We start from the raw sequence: 18,947 nt of genomic DNA on the forward strand, positions 1-18,947 counted from the left end.
GATTCACATTTCAAATCAAGTAATGTTTTATTCCTTTTCTTACACCAGAAAATAGATATGGTTCACATCAACACAGCTAGGTTAAATGAGGCAGACATATTGAAGGTGGTATCGGAGCACATCCAAGGCCAAATAGAAACCAAATAGGCATGAGCAGTGAAGTGAACCACTAAAGGCACATGAAAAGAATGCTAACATGTAATTTTTCTTCATGGAAGTTAATACTTAAGGTATTAGCTAAATTAAAACCATGTGTACACTGTAAATATTAGGAAAAATAATTTGTATTTTATACTCAAAATCAGCTTCTTTAATTTGAGGAAAGATAATTAGAACATTAATCTGAGAGGTACTATGAGAGTAAAATTAATTTTAAATACAGAAAAGTTCTAGCAAAGGTTTACTTAATTCTAAATACTTTTAGAAAAAAGATTAATGAATCTTTCCAGGTTACCCAGGACAAGTAAAATGTCAGTTTACATAAATTGCCAAAAATCCAGGTTGCCTGGTTAAGCAATTTCCCCCTTTTTAATATTAAAGATATAGTTGCAGTACAAACTTTCGGACTTAAAGTTACAATTTAATCTGTATCCAGTCATGTAGAAGAAGAAACAATTAGCCCAATTAATTAGCTTTAAAACTATACATTCATGCACAAAACCTGAAACATTAAAGTTTGCAAGGGTTTTTGGTTGTAGCTGGAACATGCCTTACAGAGGCATGTCTATTTAGAACACTTCAGCAGTAGCTGAGAGCCTCACTGTCATGGGCTGCAAAAGCCTGCATAATTCATAGGCGCTACTAGCTCAACAAAATTAAGATTTTACCCTCAAGAGACAAAAAATACAAAATTCACAGCTGTTAATGTGTTATTCTATTAATTATAGATGTATGAATCCCTCATTTATGAAACACCAGCTGAACATGCCACTGGTGTTCAGTTATGAGCAGCATAATTTTCAGTTGTGAAAATAAGTTGGTCTCATCCGATTGCCAGTGGATTTTTCTCTACAGCAGAGAGGACAAACTCCAAAAAGTTCAGAGATGTTTACACCTGGAGAGAGGGTTTAAGCTTATCTCAAGTCTCTATCCATAGCAAACTGCATGACGGCTTGGGTGAAGGGCAGGTCTCGAAAGGCTCAGGACTCAAAAAGCAGTGACACTGTACACTAAGCTTGACATGCATTGATAGACCTGTGTAGAAAGCCTGAATGGCCCATACTTGTAAAGCCAGGTCTTTAAATCCTTCACTTTCATGAGCCCTGTATTTCACCCATATTTAAAATCTAACAGTGGAATTACTACACCTGTCCCTTGCATTCTGTCTTGTACCAAGGAATAAACAAACGGGTATTGGGAAAGAAATGACATCCAGTGGAAGCCAAATATTCTCAAAAGAGAACTGCAGGGGTAAACATGGCAACTCAAGATGCAAGCTCCATAATGAAACAGCATAGGAATGGTAATAGATGAGCTAGACTTGTATCTCAGATCAAAGAGGTTATCTTCTAAGTAACAGAAGAGAGAACCAGGGCTTGAAGTTGAGTGAGATGCCTACAGGTAAATGCACATGGGATCAGAATGAGGAACCTTCAATTCAGCAGGCCTCCCGCAATTCCCATTTTTGACAACAGGAAACCCCCACACAGTTGATTTCACTTCCATGCACAGAGCGTATCAGGCTCCTCAAACACTGCCCCTTGCCTGTGAAGGAGAACTGCCCTGGTTCTTCTATAAAGTGGTATTCCAAAAATGCAGGAGAAAATGAACTACCTCCATCTAGCTCAACAGGGTTTTAATTCAGAGGTTCCTGTCATTCCGTGAGGTTCTTGATTTTAGCACAGAAAATTGCAATGTCTAGTTTTTGGAATTCTACAATCCTTCCCCTATCGTTTACCCCAAACTTTACTTATGATATGCGCAACATAGTAAGAACAATACACCTTTTAGCTAGTGATTTATCAAAGGCTGGTTACATTGCTCAACAGATTTAGAAACCAAGGAAATTCAGTGCAATGATTTCACATTCCCAAAGTTCAAAATTTTAGTTTAATCTTTATCTGACTTTAAACATGCATTCTATCAATTATTATGCAGCAGTGTTTGTATAATTTAAACAAGACTGGAACAGAAAAAAAAATCCATGCAACAATTTCAAATGCAACTTCAGTAAGAACTTTTCAAAATACAAATAGGATTGTGCATAAATTTTTAGAACTTGATACAGATTTGAAAATTATGACCAACCTTTAGCATCCAATACTCTGTATTTGGAAAGATTGGTGCATTTCTTGATTGTCTAATTATCTGACTTCTCCCAACCATGCTTAAGAGAATGGCTGATTTAGCAGAAAGCCTATCACATCTCCAGATATTCCCTTACAGTAAAAAACAGCATGAGGAAAAAGATTCACTTTCAGCATCTTAAATGCACTGAATTTATTAGCACTAAATCGCCACCGAAGAACTTCACTTCTATAGATGAGCAAAAGGGTGACTACCTGGCCACCGTGTTTAGAAGATTCTGAGACACCAACAATCTACAGGAAAATTTATCGCTGCTACTGCTTTGCTTCTGAGGGATGCGATTCTAAAATTTATCAAATTCATGAATATGTCTTGAAAAAAAACTCATTGCACCGCACTGCAATTTACTAAGCTAAATTACCGATACACAAGATAAAACCCGTCTGTACAGATATAGCCAAACAGATTCAATGCTCATACAAGAAAGGACATAACTGTAATAAAATCCCCCAATTAGTCCTATCGCCCCCTTTTTAACATATAACTTAAGCACAAGCATGTATAATATATTCTCCACCATAATAAAGATGTCATTTAGATGGAAAAAAATATAAACACAAAAATGTTCCTTTTTCCCCCCTCTACATTTACACAAAAGCCACTGCTATGTTCTGATTTTGTTAAGTAGCAATTATGACAGCTGGATCCTGGAAGTACCAAAAACCAATCATAGAAATTTTTTCAGTCTCCTCAAATCACTACCCACTCATGAGAATCTAGGCCACAAGGAATTGGCTCAAGGCAATGAATTTACCAAACACCTAGCTACGCTTGTATTAAAGACTTGAGCCTGACTGCTGCCATCAAAACGAATGTCCAGATTTGGATTCAAGTGTTTTGGATGCTGATTCAGTCCTCTCTAGAAACATCAAACACTAGTCACAGATACAACCCATCCTAAAATTACCATGATGTTACTGTGTAGATAGCATGAAACAATCATGTCATCCATGATATATTCAGATTTATGAAATGGATTGCAGAAGACATCCATAGATTATCTTGAATTATCACATAAATAACCACAAAGAATACTCAAGCTGGACACCATCTGAATTTCTAATGTTAAAAAAAACCTCAATATTCCCTCCCCCTCACTTCCCCGATAAGAAAAATTTGCAAGGGCTTTTTTTATGCATCATAAAGGAGAAAGACAGGTGTTCAATTTCTTACCACTGAGTTGTGGAAGCAGACAAATTTCCCTCAAATTTCTAGCCTTTACTTTGCCCTACCTAAATATTTTATACCTCTCTACTTATTACAAAGCAAACATTTTAAATGAAGATTAGCACAACTCTACAATGGATCCTCTATACATGAAGGGGCACATCTCCCTTTCACTTCAGTGAAACCTGTATCCTCTTATGCCAGAGCTTAATTTGGTCCAATGACTGTGCCAATGAATACTGTACAAGAACTGTGGATGATTTTTATATAGGTTTTGTGGGAATCTGAATTTTTCCAACTATCACATGCGGCAAGGTCTCAGAATGTAACTAATTAGTAGCTAATGCCCCAAAAAATTATATATAAATTCATTAACAGCCTACAGATTCACTGTTTAAACGCCGTTTGTGTAGGACTGGCTCAGCTTGCTAAGACATTTATGCAAAAGGTTCTTTACTAAGTGATGGCATCAACAAGCTGAAGGTTTTTCAGCTTCCAAAAGCAGACAAAAATCTAGACAAAATACAACTCGTGAACTTTAAGCAATAAGATAGAAGTACACTGTTTGTGCCAAGTGGTTACAAAACACTTGAAACATTTTAAAGCAAAACACTTAAACGTCAATCCTTAACTGACTTAAATGAATGCTTTGCATGAGCGCAGGGCTGTTGAAAGTTGTCAACTCCAAGATCAGGGTCTGAAAGAATAACCACCAAGAGTTCACTATAAACCCCTTGAAAAAAAATGCACCACTACGGCTTTAGTTATAAAATCTTAATCAAGAAAACAGTCATGTCTTAACAGGCTTTAACATCAGTATGATGTTACAGTAACCCAAATAACCTGAGTTAACAGGACATCACCAGAATGTACTACTAGGATACTGCCAAAAACAGTGGTTAATGACAGTTAAGAAATAACTAACACACATAACTAAACAATACCATGCCATGAAGAGACACCCAAGAGATCATTTTATGGTCAGAATATGAAGATTAAGAGCCCTTTGTAATTTAATTCTAGGTAGTACAACAATTTATGCTATGCCTATTCTTATATGTAATCTTGTTTTCAGATTAAAACTATCCACTTCAACAATATCTTGCAACAGCAAGTTCCACAAGTTAATTTTATATTGCGTCAAACTATTATTCTGTTTTACATATTTTAATTTTGATGCTTTAGTTTCACCATATCCCTTCGTAGTCTTCTATTTATCACAGAAATGCATAATGCTTCCTCTTCAGTTATACAGTTTATACCATTCTGTTTTATCTCCTCCTACTGCTCTGCATTCTAACTTGACCTCACTTTTAAAGTCTCTCCTAGGAGAGAATCACCTTTTGTTGGATCTTTATTTCTGTGCTATTTTGAGATAGAGGAAAAAGCCATTTTGTAAGAAAAAGTTAATGAAGTGCAATCATCCAAAATTACTATTAAGACCTTGCTATTTTCTTTTTTTAATTGGTAGTTTTATTTCTTCCAAATTGCATGGAGATTTATAAATACAAATAATAAAATTATTTGTATCAATAGCTGCAATAAAAAAGCCTTATACTACTATTCAAATGTAAGCTTTATGCCCTTTTTGAACAATTTACCAGATAATTTTTACTACCAAGAAAGCCTAAGAGACATTATGATCACTAAAAAACACTTCAGAAATTATTTAACCCGGGTAAGTGCTTTACTTTGATAAAAGCTTGAAGCCATCTAGACAGCAACTTTGTGCATTTAGTCTATTGAAAAGTAGACTGGAAGATGGAGTCAATTCTCATATACAACCCATGGTTAGAGCTGCTTTCTTTAAATGTATACAATAAATCAAAGAGGGAAACCAAGGACAATGAGCTGAGTATTTAATGAGGCTTATTGGCAATAAAATGCTGCCCGACTGCATTTACAGTAAGTATTTCTTGTGGAGCTACCCTAAAAGAAGCTCAGAGTGAAAGCAAATTATTAACTAATTCTTCTCCAAAGCCATATTTTTGGAGGTTGGGGGTGGGGAGAACCAAGAAACCCCAAGCAAACCCCCAAACCCATAACCAAAATGAAAACAAAGAACCTTATGCAGTGTTTGACACTGGGATTCCTTCAGCAAAATCAATACTCAATCCTCTTCATAACAGTTCAAAAGCATAGCACAAACAACATGGTACACAATAACAAACAGTGTTTATGTGTAAGATAATTACACATGCTGCATGCTCAAAGGTAGACTATTTTGCAGTTTCACTCTAATACATTGAACAACCTTTCAAAAAAGTTTCCCACCTTGCAAACTTGGCAGATCCTAATGGCTGATAGTACACCAAAGGTTTATAAATAAATCATAGTAGCTGAAGATAGTTAACAAGCTGTGTCACATTCACAAATATCTGCACTATTCTGATAAAATGTGACTTCCATAAGGAAGGCCGTGAATGATCGTATTTGTCCTTTCCAAACTAGAATGTTTCTACAGGAGACGAGCAAGGGTTGTTTTTACGGTGGCAAATGAGCTGCAGACTGGATAGGTTAAAACTTTACACAGTGCCGATTCTCTGGTTCTCAGCTGATGACATAAACTGGGACCGTATAGATCATTGTTGCAACCAAAGTCCTGTAGTGGCACCAAATCTTGTATAAAGGGGGTCAAATAAGGTGTCTAAGACAAGGTTATGGTTTGCTGGTTATGATTATGCTATCTGTATATGTGTATCATTTTTGTAGTTGAAATTATGAATATTGGCTCTATACTGTCTGTATTTCAAACTTATGCTATGCTTCTGGGTGACACCCCGAACAAGTTGGTGTCAGCTCTGCCTAGCCTGCTTGATGGCCATTAAGGACCATCAGCTATACAACTGACCCATTGAAAGAAGGCAGATGCACCTTGTGACTCAACTATGCAGGGACATGCCTATGGCTAGAACTCTGAGGTTTTTCCATGCCACGTGATGGACAGCTTGTCTTTGGGACTAAGAAAGCAGAGACCACATGGCAAGAACTATAAAAAGCTGCTGCAGCTCCTCCATCTGGTCTTCAATCCTGCTTCTTACCTCTGGAGGGACTTTGCTACTCCAGAGACTTGATTTGAACCTGCAGTTTATTCTATCACTGCTACAAGCCTGAACCAAGAACTTTGCCATTACTGTATGTAATTGATTCCATTTAACCAATTCTAGCTCTCATCTATATCTTTTTCCTTTTATGAATAAACCTTTAGATTTTAGATTCTAAAGGGTTGGCAACAGCATGATTTGTGGGTAATATCGAATTTGTATATTGACCTGGATCTGGGGCTTGGTCCTTTGGGATCGAGAGAACCGTTTTTCTTTTCCTGGGGTATTGGTTTTCATAACCATTTGTCCCCATAACAAGTGGCACTGGTGATGATACTGGGAAACTGGAGCGTCAAAGGGAATTGCTTGAGTGACTTATGGTTAGCTAGTGGTGGGAAAATGAAGTCTTCTCTGTTTGGCTAGTTTGGTTTACCTTGGTGTGCATAGGAACCCCAGCCTTGTGCTGTAACTGCTCAGCTTTAAGCAATTTGTCCTGAACTGGCACTCCCAGTTGGGTCCCACCAGAACCAGCATCGTTACATATCGTATAAAAGAAATTCCATTTTCTCTCAAAATAAAAACAAACTTAATCTCTTCAAGGCTTAATTAAGATACCAGAAAAATAATGTAATTGGTGTAAAACTTACACTGGATAGTTACCAGTCCTTAGATACAAGGACTATCCATCTTGGAAAAATGGTCTACTGAGAGACCAATACTATCACCTCTCATTACTTTCATCTATAAAGAGGACAGTTCTCATATTTACAATAATCTTAGTATCACAATGTACTTACAATCTGCAGGATAGTCCACTTGTGACGTCTGTATGGCTGCACCATCTGCCGATTGTGGGGTAGATGAGTTATTGTCAGACTGAGCTTTGCGGACAAGTGCTGCAAGTGGATGATCAGGATCCACCACTTTTAAAGGCTGCAGAAATTGTGATGACATCAATTTAACACTTGAGCAACAATTTTAAGTAAGCATTTAGAATTTCTGAATTTGAGGAAGAGTAACAGCAATTTAACTACCCCTTTCCCCCACTGGATTCAGAATGTCTCATCACTGTGCTTTAGAGAAATACCAACAAATTGACACACCGTTTGGAACAGAAATCTGAATGGATCTCTTACACATTAAAAGTCTATCCTTTATACCTCTCACGTCACCCTGGCTACCAACCCGCTGAAAAGTCTTATATTTATCACAAAAGCATACCTGAAGTGAGCAGTAAGAATGATAAAACAGCATATCTGTATATTTTTAAATAGATCTGTAAGATGAGGAATTCTGTAGTGCCCTACGAGTAACATTCCATCAAAGCTATCATTAAATATCAATGGTGGGTCTTGTGAAAATATGAGGTATCTTATTATAGAATATTAGGGTTGGAAGAGATCTCAGGAGGTCATCTAGTCCAATCCCCTGGTCAAAGCAGGACCAAGACCAACTAAATCATCCCAGCCAGGGCTTTTTATCATTGACCAGTTAGCATTTTTGCCATTCCCCTTGAACATCCTCAAAATATAAATGAAAGATTAGTCTTCATTATGTTCTTTTAGCTGTTTATGTCATTACCATCAGCAAGGTATCTCGAATAAATTCAGGAAACAAAAATGCTTAACAATCTTGTAAAAATAAGACAAATGGATAACATTTAATTGTCGAAATGTTATTCAATTAAACCATCATTAGATACTAGGATTCTATTAAATTGTAAAAAGAAAACATGAAGTTGAGACAATGTATGAAGGGACAGGATCTCTTAAAGAACTGTTTACCGCTGATAAATAGTTAATATGGAAACAATCCTTTATTGTTATGCAACACAAAAAGGAGTATTCAAAGCCAGAACACCTCAAAGATAAAAGCAGAGTGCTAAAAATAATATGATTTACATGTCAGGGTTCACGTAGGATTTTTTATTCAAGTGATCAGGAAATAAATGTTAAACTATTTTCCTAATAGGGAAAACCTGACTTGAAAATAAAAAGCAAATTTTTCCCTCCAATAATTTTCTAAATCAACTGTGATACTGTAGCAGATCTGCGATTGAGAAGTTTCTCCTTCACAACCCAGCTTCTTAAGCTTCTAGACCTTGTGCTTAGGACATAAGATTTTGGTCATTAAAAGTATGTCACAATTTCAACACAACTACTTCGCTATAAAGTAACAGAGGAGAAGGCTGGTTGTGAGGGAACAGAACTATTCAAACTACCAATCTTGGCAATTAGCAAGGGTGCCCAGGAAATTAAGAAAGCATAAGGCAGGGAAACTGAAGCACTGAAGTTAGATATTCCAAAGGTTTTACCAATATGTAAGCTCTATTTTTTCTGGTTGTGTCAACAAAGCAAGGGAAGTACGGCATTACAAAGATTGTACTATATACAAATCACAAGTTGCAATTTGAAGCATTACAACCTAGAACAGTAGTTTTAATATGGTCAAACACCTTTTATTATTATTATCATTATTTGTACTACAGTAGCACCTTGGAACCCAAGTCATGGACCAGGACCCCACTGTGATAGGTACACTACAAAGAGAGCAAAAAAGAGAGCCCATTCTCCAGAGGGCTTACCTTCATAAGCTCTTCAAGCCTATTGCACTTTTTTGAGGCAAAGAGACTCGGATGCAGGTAGTTGCCATCTTCATCATCCTCATCATCATCCTCTTCATCAGAATTAACTTTTGAATCTACATAAAAGCAAATGTTGGGGGGGGGGGGGGTTAGTTCGATTTCTCTCTCTCTTTCTCTTTTAAGAGGTGTCAGGTAGGGAGAAAGGAAGCAGGAATAAAGTTAATTTTGAACACCATTAGAAACTACGGCTTTAAGAAACTCAGTCATTCAAGGAATAAGCTACATAAATTCTAACGTGTGAATGAACTTTGACTTCTTTAAATCTGGTATTTTATATCTCCTTTTATTTTCCAACAACAGCTACAGAACAAAACTGAAAAGCCTAATGAATCCTGACAAACTAAACTATTACACAATAAAATTAAAATGTTCTCTTGTGACCATTTAAAAGTTGGCATTATTTACATAACGTCAGATACATACATACATATTTGAACCAAGCATAATTTATAGCAGTTCAAGTTTGAATGAAATTTATGTGTAAAGTAAATTTCCACTCTCACTTGTATACATGGTTGAAGGCTTTACAATGTTTTAAGTTGTTTCAGCAGTGTAGGCCAAGCCCCTGGCTACAGATAATTAAAAACCCTGAAAAAAGGGTTAAAACAGAAGAGTCACAGCAGCATTACTAGCTATCAAATTATTAATCAATCGGACAAACTGAAGCCTTAAAACCCTTTACTGTTTTACAGACAGACTAGTAAAAATAAGAGAGACAAACAAGCATGGTTAGCCATCAAATTAAGACTAATATTTAGTTGCATGGGGTAATTTTCCAATGGACTAATAGAATTTGTAAGCAAATAGAATTTATTATAGGTGCTCCAAGACCACAGCTGCTCTTAGATCTGAATAATATAAAATATTCTCCCTTTAGAGATTTTTTTTGGAATTCTTTTGCTGTAAAAATATACTTCCTTTGTTCTGAGGCACCTTATCAATCTCAATTATAGGATGACAGAGTATTATCATACTAACATGCCAACTCTCCAAAAAAATGAAATATGGTTGTTTATTTCTTTTCTTCTTTGTAGAGTGTGCATTCCATATTAGAGCAAGGCGGTGTGTGTGTCCGGCAGATTTTTAAATTACTTTATTTTATTTTGACAGTACTAGTTACATATTTAAAATTTTACTTGCAAATATTGCAGCTCACACATACAGGTGCTACATATAAATTGAAGTTGTCAACATTAAGTAAGCCATTAGTTCCTGTGTACTAATTAGCTGAATGCTTTCTCAGTGATTGCCCTGCTCTCCCTCTACCCAATGTATTCCCCTTCTGGGAAACAAAAATCGGTAAATAATTTCAATGAAGACATCACTTCTTTTACATTTGTAAAATATTTATAAAACACAGTATCATGCAATTAATTCTACAAAAAGCAAATGCTACCAGAAGGGTGCAGAAAGAAAGCCAAACAATAGCACTTTTAAAATATGTGGCAACTTCCATCCAAAAGCAGGCTATACACAGTGATCACTTCATGTACCCATGATGTTCAGCCACTTCTGGGGTAATAAGCAGCCACTGTTAAAGTACATAGCAGCAATGCACAACGGTTTAGGACAGGAAGTGATCACCACCTTACCCAAATGAACCTGCTGGGAGTAATTTACAGAGACAGAATGCAGTAACTTCCATGTGGCCCTGCCTTATTCCAGTTCAGATAATTGCCTCAGTTTTGCAAAATAAACCAGAGAACATTTATAAAACCACACATGATCAAGACACGCATTTTATATCAAACAATAACTTACTCTTTTTTTCTTCCATTTTGTTTTCGGAAGGAGCAGCATATCGTCCCTCCTTCATAGCCTTCTGAATGAGTTTGTAATAGGGGTTGAGGTAGTGATCGAATCGCAAGAAGTCAAACTGAGAATTGCGGGCTTGCTTGGCTTTCAGCATAATCTCAAACTGAACTCCCTGCTTGCACACAAAATTTGCAGTACGCTCTATAATTGCATGCATTTTTGCAGTTGGTGGCTATGGGAACAAAATAAAAATACTTATGAACACATTTTACCAATCAATCCATGAACAATTAAGTAAATTAGCGAGACACCTGGCTAGCGTTAAACAAAGGAAGAGCCTCCAAGCTTCCATATCTGAAGAAACCCTGAAGATTCACCATATTTCCTTCCTGTAAACTTCTCCCACTAGTCTCTCTCAATACAGTTACCATTATTTCTGCTAGGGGAAATTAACATCACTCTCAAAGTATGCAAATAGTGTCCTAGACTGGTAGAGAGATTGATAGTAAGTAGCAAGACTTCCTCCAGGAAACTGTATCTTAGCAGGTTTCAGAGTAGCAGCCGTGTTAGTCTGTATTCACAAAAATATCTTAGCAGTGTCCTCTGAATGGCAATTCCTCTGTGCTGCCACAATCAACCATATCAAAGTTTGAATGCTTTTTTCAAGCAAAAAAGCTAAACAGCACTACACCATTTTCACCCACTACTGGGGACTAATGAAAGCTGCCAACCACCCTTCCAAATAAAACCAAACCATCTGGAGAACAAGAACATAATTTAAGAATTGAAATGCTTCATAAACAATACTGCTCACTGTCTTTATTTAATTCGCTACTCAGCTCAGTCTATTTTTTCTTAACTGCACATGATGAATTTCTACAATTAAAATAATTGATACCCAAGAAGAACTAGATGCCACAATGGTTCATTCTATGTTTTTACATTTTTTGCACTGACAGATACAGAAGTCTGAGTAGAGCATAGCAAGATTCCATTTCAAAACAGCTAAGGCAAACCATATTAAGATTGGTGCCATTTGTTTAAATGTGGAAAAATATTTTTGTTTGAAGGTGATGTAAACACAAAGGACCTTTATTTTGGCAAGTTTATTTCTACTGAAGTCTCTATTAAAATATTAACTTGAAAAATAATCACACTTTTGTCTAATTTTTCCCCTCCCCAACTGTTCCAAGTAACACCTGAGGTTATTATAATTAAAAGTTAGCGAAGAAGTTCTCTCTATAGTATCAGTTTCTTTACTTGTGTATCTGACAGACTTTGTGCACAGCCAATTTCACAATGTAATCATTTAATCAGTTGGTCTCTGGTGGCCCTTTTGAGCAGCAACAGGGGAGAGAAACAGAACAGGAAAATATTACTGAAACCATAAATATCAGCAGGAGAACTCAAAAGGCAGAGGATGTATATGAAACTATTTTTAACTTTCTTCAAATACACTAGATTTAAAATTAATGGTATCCCTTTCATAACAAGCTCCTGAAAAATATATGCCGATCAATTACTCCTATGCTGACAGGGAAACTTATAACTAGATTATTAGTACTACTGGCCTATAAAATAAAATGTATTTTTAAAAATGGGGTTTGGGATTGACAATAACTGTCAAAAATAGAAAACTTGCATTTTGGATAGTAACTTTGGATTTTTTGATAAATGGACTGATGACACTTGGCGCATGTCACAAACTTAACAGAGGACCCTAGCAACTTCTAGAAGGTCCTTGGAGGCACACCATCAGCCATCTGTATGCCCTCATAAATGCAAAGAGCAGTATCACAACTGCAGTCTACCAGATGAGGAAAAAAAGATAATGAGAGGGGAGAGAAATGGAGAGCCCAGAATAAAGAGATTCCACTGTGATCAGAATGGTTCATCTGGATTTATTCTTAATGTACCAATGGGAAAATACAATTGAATAGGGTTCTACCATTGACAGCAACTCAACCTCCAACATTTATAACAAAGAAACCCTACTGCAAAGATAACTGCATTGAAGGAGTATATTTATGGCGCACTCTTATACGTCTACGATAGTTTCGTTACACAAACATTTCACAGAAGCCTTTGGAAAAAACAAGAAATCAATAAAACAAAAAATTCAAAATTGTAAAACAAGGATATAAGATCTGTTAAATGAATAGCTCTGATATGTACCACATGATACCAACATTAAACAGGATGAAATCCTTCAATGAATACCTAATGAAGACAAAGCTATGGTATACTGTGTGTTCCAGTATTTACTGCACTAAGAATACAGTGTTTACTCAGAGTTCTCGTAATTTTTGCCAATTAAGAGCTCATCAGCAAATTGCTAAGTAATCTGTTGCCTCTGAGATGAGGCAAGTCCACAGAAACATTTTCAAAACATTCTATAATACATTTTTATGATATAAAGAATCCCTGTGTCTTTATATAAAACGAAAGGGAGTACTTGTGGCACCTTAGAGACTAACCAATTAGCCTCTAAGGTGCCACAAGTACTCCTTTTCTTTTTGCGAATACAGACTAACACGGCTGTTACTCTGAAACCTGTCTTTATACAAAACGTGAAACATACTGAATTCCAAACATTCACAAATGGTACCTCACTTCAGTGAAATCAAACTTCCGTGAAGAAGGAAGAGTTGATTGAGCCTACGTTTTTATAGAAAATAGGTAAATTGTATCAAGTTCAAAAATTACATTGCATGGATTGTGGTGACAGCATGGAATGAAAAGAAAACTTCTGTGGTTCTGATATTCCCAAAATAAGGGGATATATTTCTTAGACTTTATTAATTTTTCATCACTCTTTCATAAAAGTCCTCTCTAACATGGCTATAGTTGCTGTTTGCTTACTTAGGGGAAAAAAATTAAAAATAGGGGTTGCACTCTTTTTTGTAAAAAGTTGAACTTTAATACATTTTTGCTCAAGGTTTTGTCTTTGTTCCAAATGAAAAGACAGATAATTATATTAATGTGGTTCTTTATGCTTTTATTTCAAAGAATTTGCAAAAGTTTGCCATTTTATCGGCACATAACCTAGTTTGTTGGCTGATGCGTTTTGGAATTTTAAAAATAAACACTACAAAAAAAATTACGTTTTCTTCCAGAGTACTTTAACCAATACTGTAAGTGATGCTAAAAGCACATTACACTAAAAATTATACCCTTTTCAATGGACCAAGTAAAATATGACAGTTCTAATTCTTTACCACCTTTGTCAGTTGAAATTAACCCACTAATTTTAAAATAGCTGGGTAGACAATGGAAAAATGCAGTTAAAACCTTATGACTGGCTATGAAAGTTTATAACAATAAAGGCAATATTAAATATACACACATACCAGTTCTACATCAGGAGGTACGCTCAATCCCAAGGGAGCAATGAAAGGTTCTTCATTTTCTTCAACATTTTCTGCCTGAGCTGCTTCTACAGTAAATGACAAAGTGAAATGCTACAGTACAGAACTAGTCAAAAAAAATGAGACATACAAAATATGTATTAATATTTTAAATAGAGAATTCTGATTCCTTGAACCACAGATCCTATCAGTATTCCTTAACTGCTGGGCCAGGACAAGTACTGAAAGTATTTGCACTACTCACCATGAAGGGTTTCTAAAGGCACTGGACCTTAAGAATCAAGTTATACTAATTACTATCTTGCTTTTCTCTGCAATATGGAACTTGCTTATATTCAGCACTGGACCAGTGCTTGATTTGTAGGATATTGTACCAATGGCTTATTAAAGGTCCAATATCTGACAAATCATCAACCCCTGACCCAGTAGTGAACAAACAAGTCTGATATTGCAGACAACTTCCATTATATCTTGAACTATTTTATGTCATGTCTATTTTTTTAAATAAGCTTTTCTCTTCCAAAATTAAGGGGCAATTTTTCAATGCAGTGGATAGAGATGTTCCTTTCTGCAACTAGGCAAGTTGTAGAGCTCCTACGTTCCCAATGCCACTAACATTTATTCATATGTGCAAATTACTCACATGAGTAGTCTCATTAACTTCAGTAAGGCTCAGTGTGGGCACAGATGTCCACCCATATGCAATGCATTGCAGGATCAGTACAAGCATGAATGCGAAAAAAAGTGTTCGTTTTTTGTTTGTTTGTATTACACACAAAGGCGAGTTTCTATTGCTTTCCATTATGTGGAACAATATAAGTATATGTGACTAAAAACGTTTGCCCTCTACTAAATATTTATTTTATTAAAATGTAGTTACTGTTTGCACAGAAAATTTGTATTTTAACTAGTAGTTATTTTAGTAGGCTCCACTTTACTAGTTTAGACTTAAATAGCTTCAACACATGACTGAATCCACTCTCACCTTGACAAACTAGAGAATGCAAACAGTGAGAAAGACTGAATGAGAAAATGGACAACATACACAGCATTCTATTTTTGTACTTCCAAGCAGTTCAACCAGCACAGTGAGGTTCAATATTTTATTATTGGTGTTTAGCTTCAGTGACCTATGAAAAATGATGTGCAATACTGCTAATATGAAGAGATAAACAAAGCAGATATATATAAAAAAGCAACAGTTCTCCTCTGCTAGGGTATGTTAATGCTACACAGTTTCAGACATTAGAGAAAGATGCATGGAGACATGCAGATCTGATTTCAAACAGTTGTAGGCCACACTCGTAACGTTTCCCTCTAGCGGAACATACTTTAAGTGGAAGATTCAAGAAAAGGTATTTAATCTCTTACAATTCAGAGAGGGATGAGAATTGTAAAGGTCTCTTTCCCCTCCGCTCCTTTCATTTCATATCGAGTTTTGGAATAAAACTGTAGATATTTAATAGATTTACATTATACAAACTATTTTGCACAAATATAAAAAAGGAAGCAACAATACAGGAAATATTTATTTTTACTGTATATTTAATAAATGTTTTGTCCATTTGATTATTTTATGTATAATACCATTTTTGAAAATTAACTTCCTTTAAGAAATAAAAGTACAAAGAAGAGCATGACTGCAACATTACAATGCTATTCTATTTAGTAACCTTTAGAACTGAAGCAAGTGTTGCTCCTCCAGATTATCCTGCAGCACACGGGAATCCGTCATTTACTGTACTAGATGTACATCAAAAAAATCCAGAAAGTAAACTGTTGAGGTATTTCATTCTGAATAAAATAACCCTCTGATATAAACTTTAATCCCAATAAAAATAGATTACTTTATGGTGGAAATAACAAAGAAAGTAGGGGCGGGGGAAAAGCCAGAATAGGAAAGTATAAAACTTCTGTGAAAATAAGAACCCTCCTTCAGAGGAGGCCCCGAAAGTCCACTTTGTTCAGGCCTCTTGGGAAGACATGTTTGATGGGATGCAGATATGATGGCTTTGACAACTACTTTATTATTTGTGTGGAAAGTCAGCAGGATCGGGGTCTAAGTCTGTTACAGGTTCGTCACCTATAAACTATTTGCTTTATTTGGCATCCATAGTTCAGAACGAGCAATTACCAAAAATCCAAAATAAATTACAGGTTTTTGTTGTTGTTTTTTTTTAAAAAAATCAAGTGGAAAAGTATAGGGGATTTTAGGTCAAATGTTCCACATAAGAAAAACAAGATCCTGAAAGTGGAAGCAAACTTATACTAAATAAGTTTAGGCTACATCTTGACACTAGCAGAGTTGTAAATTTGTAATTGTGATTAACTGGCTTTTTAAAGTAATGAGCATGTTATGTACTTTTCCAAAAGAGAACTACATTAAAATTGCTTTCTTTAAAGTGACTGCTAAAGTTCACATTAACAGGTTACACTGGTGAATACAGTCCAAATCCAATAACTAATTTCTGCTCCACACTGACTTGAAAATATGGCATGTTTACAATTCACAGATCAACATTAAGGGAAATCTTAACTGCACCATTCTGTTGAAAATTCATAGCATGGTAAAATACAGCAAATTACAGAAGATAGATCTTTTCATCTGCTGTAACAACTGTCAGCCCTTTTCCAAGTATAATCAAGCCTTTCTAGAAAATCTACTTTGCTACCTCTGTCTGTTTCTACAAAAGCATTTCATGCAAGGTACATTTAAACAAGTGATTTCACTGTCAGAATTCCATTTTAATGAACTGCCTTAAGAACATCCATTTCCCTTCAGTGGTACTGACTCTGAAAGTGCAGTACAAGATCTGATGCAATGTACTCTAGCATTATAAAATTTTAAAGGTATTTCAACTTAAGAAGAATTCTGGCAGGGGAGGAAGGGAAGTGTTATGTTTTCTTTTTGACAGAAATCATACCACTAGTAAAGAGGGCTTTTTAAAGACTTTAAAAAAAAACAAAAAAACAAAAAAAAACTTGAACACTGAGTAAGAGAATGTAATAGCTCTCTGATTTTTTTTCCATTAGAAAAAATACCAGTTTAAGAGTAAGCCAGATCAACAGCTTTAACCAGGCACAGCTTTTCTACCAAGCAAGATAGAGATTTCTGTTTGTTCCTTACACTAAAACGTCCTACTCAATTGTTGTCATGATGAACTGAAAGTATTCCAAAAAAAAAGTTCAGTTCTGAACAAGCTCAATTATACACTAAATGAAATTAGAGTAATTTGTCTACACGCAACTACAAAGACAAAAGTGTACACCATGAGGAAAAAGTGGATTTTAAGTCTTTATCTATATTAAAGATCAATTTACTGGTATTATGGAGAGAAAAAGAGAATCAAGCATGCTAGAAATAATATTTAGGAAAGCAGGAGTGGAGCTTAAGTGTTTTGTAAAATAGTAAAACATTTTCCAATGACACAGAGTCAACATGCTAAACCACAGTTCCTCGGTTAGAGCTGGGCTCCCTTGAAATACTTGAAAACTATCTATAGTAATTGAAAGTAAAATAAAATTCAGAGTGGCATGATATTAAAATACTAGGAGTTATTCAGAATGTGCACTGAGATTGTATTTGGATGTGCTGTTTTAAAAGTAAAGGATTGGGATTCAAAGGGCTACAAGAATGATTCAGTGATCATATGAAGTAACAATGAAAAGATAGGTAAATAAATCCCATAGAAAAAAGATAAAAGGAGGCAGGATAGAAGTGTACACAATAATGAACTGAACAGAGAAAGCAGATGAGGAGCTTCTGTGTTAACTTTGTCTCATAATACAAAACGAGGGGACATTCAATAAAATTAAAAGGTAGCAAATTCAAAACTGCTAAAAGGAAACACTTTCTCCAAACAATGTGACTGTGGAACTGATTGTCATCACAAGAACTTAGTAAGATTAAAAGAAGCACTGGATATTTTATGACTCTACACATTCTTGTTATCCATAACAGTTTAATATACTTTCCCGTATTATCTTAAATCACTATGGGGCTTCAGCAAATCTCCATTATACATCAGGATCAGATCTAATGTAGTGTGATTACGTCCCACCTGCTGACTGCAGGGTTCTTGCACCTCCCTCTAGAGCAGGGAACGGCAACCTTTGGCACGCAGCCCGCCAGGCCAGTGGGAGCCGTGATCGGCCGAACCTGCGGACATGGCAGGTAAACAAACTGGCCCGGCCCGCCAGGGGGCTTACCCTGGTGGGCCGCATGTCAAAGGTTGCCAATCCTTGCTCTAGAGCAAGGATTCCCTAACTGCAGTACATGTACTATGGTAATGAACTTCAAGTTCCATCCATTCACTTTTTTAAGGTGATATGTGAACCAATAAAGTTTGAGAGCTGCTGCTTTCAAGCATATGACACTGGCCATTGTCAGAGACGGAATACTGGACTAGATGGACCTCATTTCTGAATCAGCATGGCAATTCCTATGGATATTGCACCCCTTTAGTAAAAACAAACAAAGTTTTCATTCTAGCCCAACAACAGCAATGCTACAGCTATGACTGAAATAGCATTTCCATTCAAAACCTCTATTTTGAGGCACTTGCAACCCTAGAATTCATTAGTATTCTTCATGCTACACAGAGGCAACTGAAGCAGAACTGTCAATCAGGGCAGTGTCAGCAGAAACACCCCTTCATCTTC

At 35.9% G+C, this 18,947-nt stretch overlaps 1 protein-coding gene across 7 annotated transcripts in view; it reads right to left on the reverse strand.

Moving 5' to 3' along the window:
• SFSWAP (splicing factor SWAP) overlaps nucleotides 1-18,947 on the reverse strand; it is a 94,428-nt gene that overhangs the window by 66,472 nt on the left and 9,009 nt on the right. For all 7 annotated transcript variants that reach the window (XM_084649366.1, XM_084649367.1, XM_084649364.1 and 4 more), the window contains exons 4-7: nucleotides 14,268-14,353; nucleotides 10,924-11,149; nucleotides 9,103-9,218; nucleotides 7,316-7,451 (exon numbers count right to left, since the gene is read on the reverse strand). In XM_084649366.1, the coding sequence (XP_084505492.1) occupies nucleotides 7,316-7,451; nucleotides 9,103-9,218; nucleotides 10,924-11,149; nucleotides 14,268-14,353 (564 nt within the window). The remainder of the gene's footprint in view (nucleotides 1-7,315; nucleotides 7,452-9,102; nucleotides 9,219-10,923; nucleotides 11,150-14,267; nucleotides 14,354-18,947) is intronic.

Source organism: Lepidochelys olivacea, assembly GCF_965140295.1.
Source record: "Lepidochelys olivacea isolate rLepOli2 genome assembly, chromosome: 15".
Classification (NCBI taxonomy): domain Eukaryota; kingdom Metazoa; phylum Chordata; order Testudines; family Cheloniidae; genus Lepidochelys; species Lepidochelys olivacea.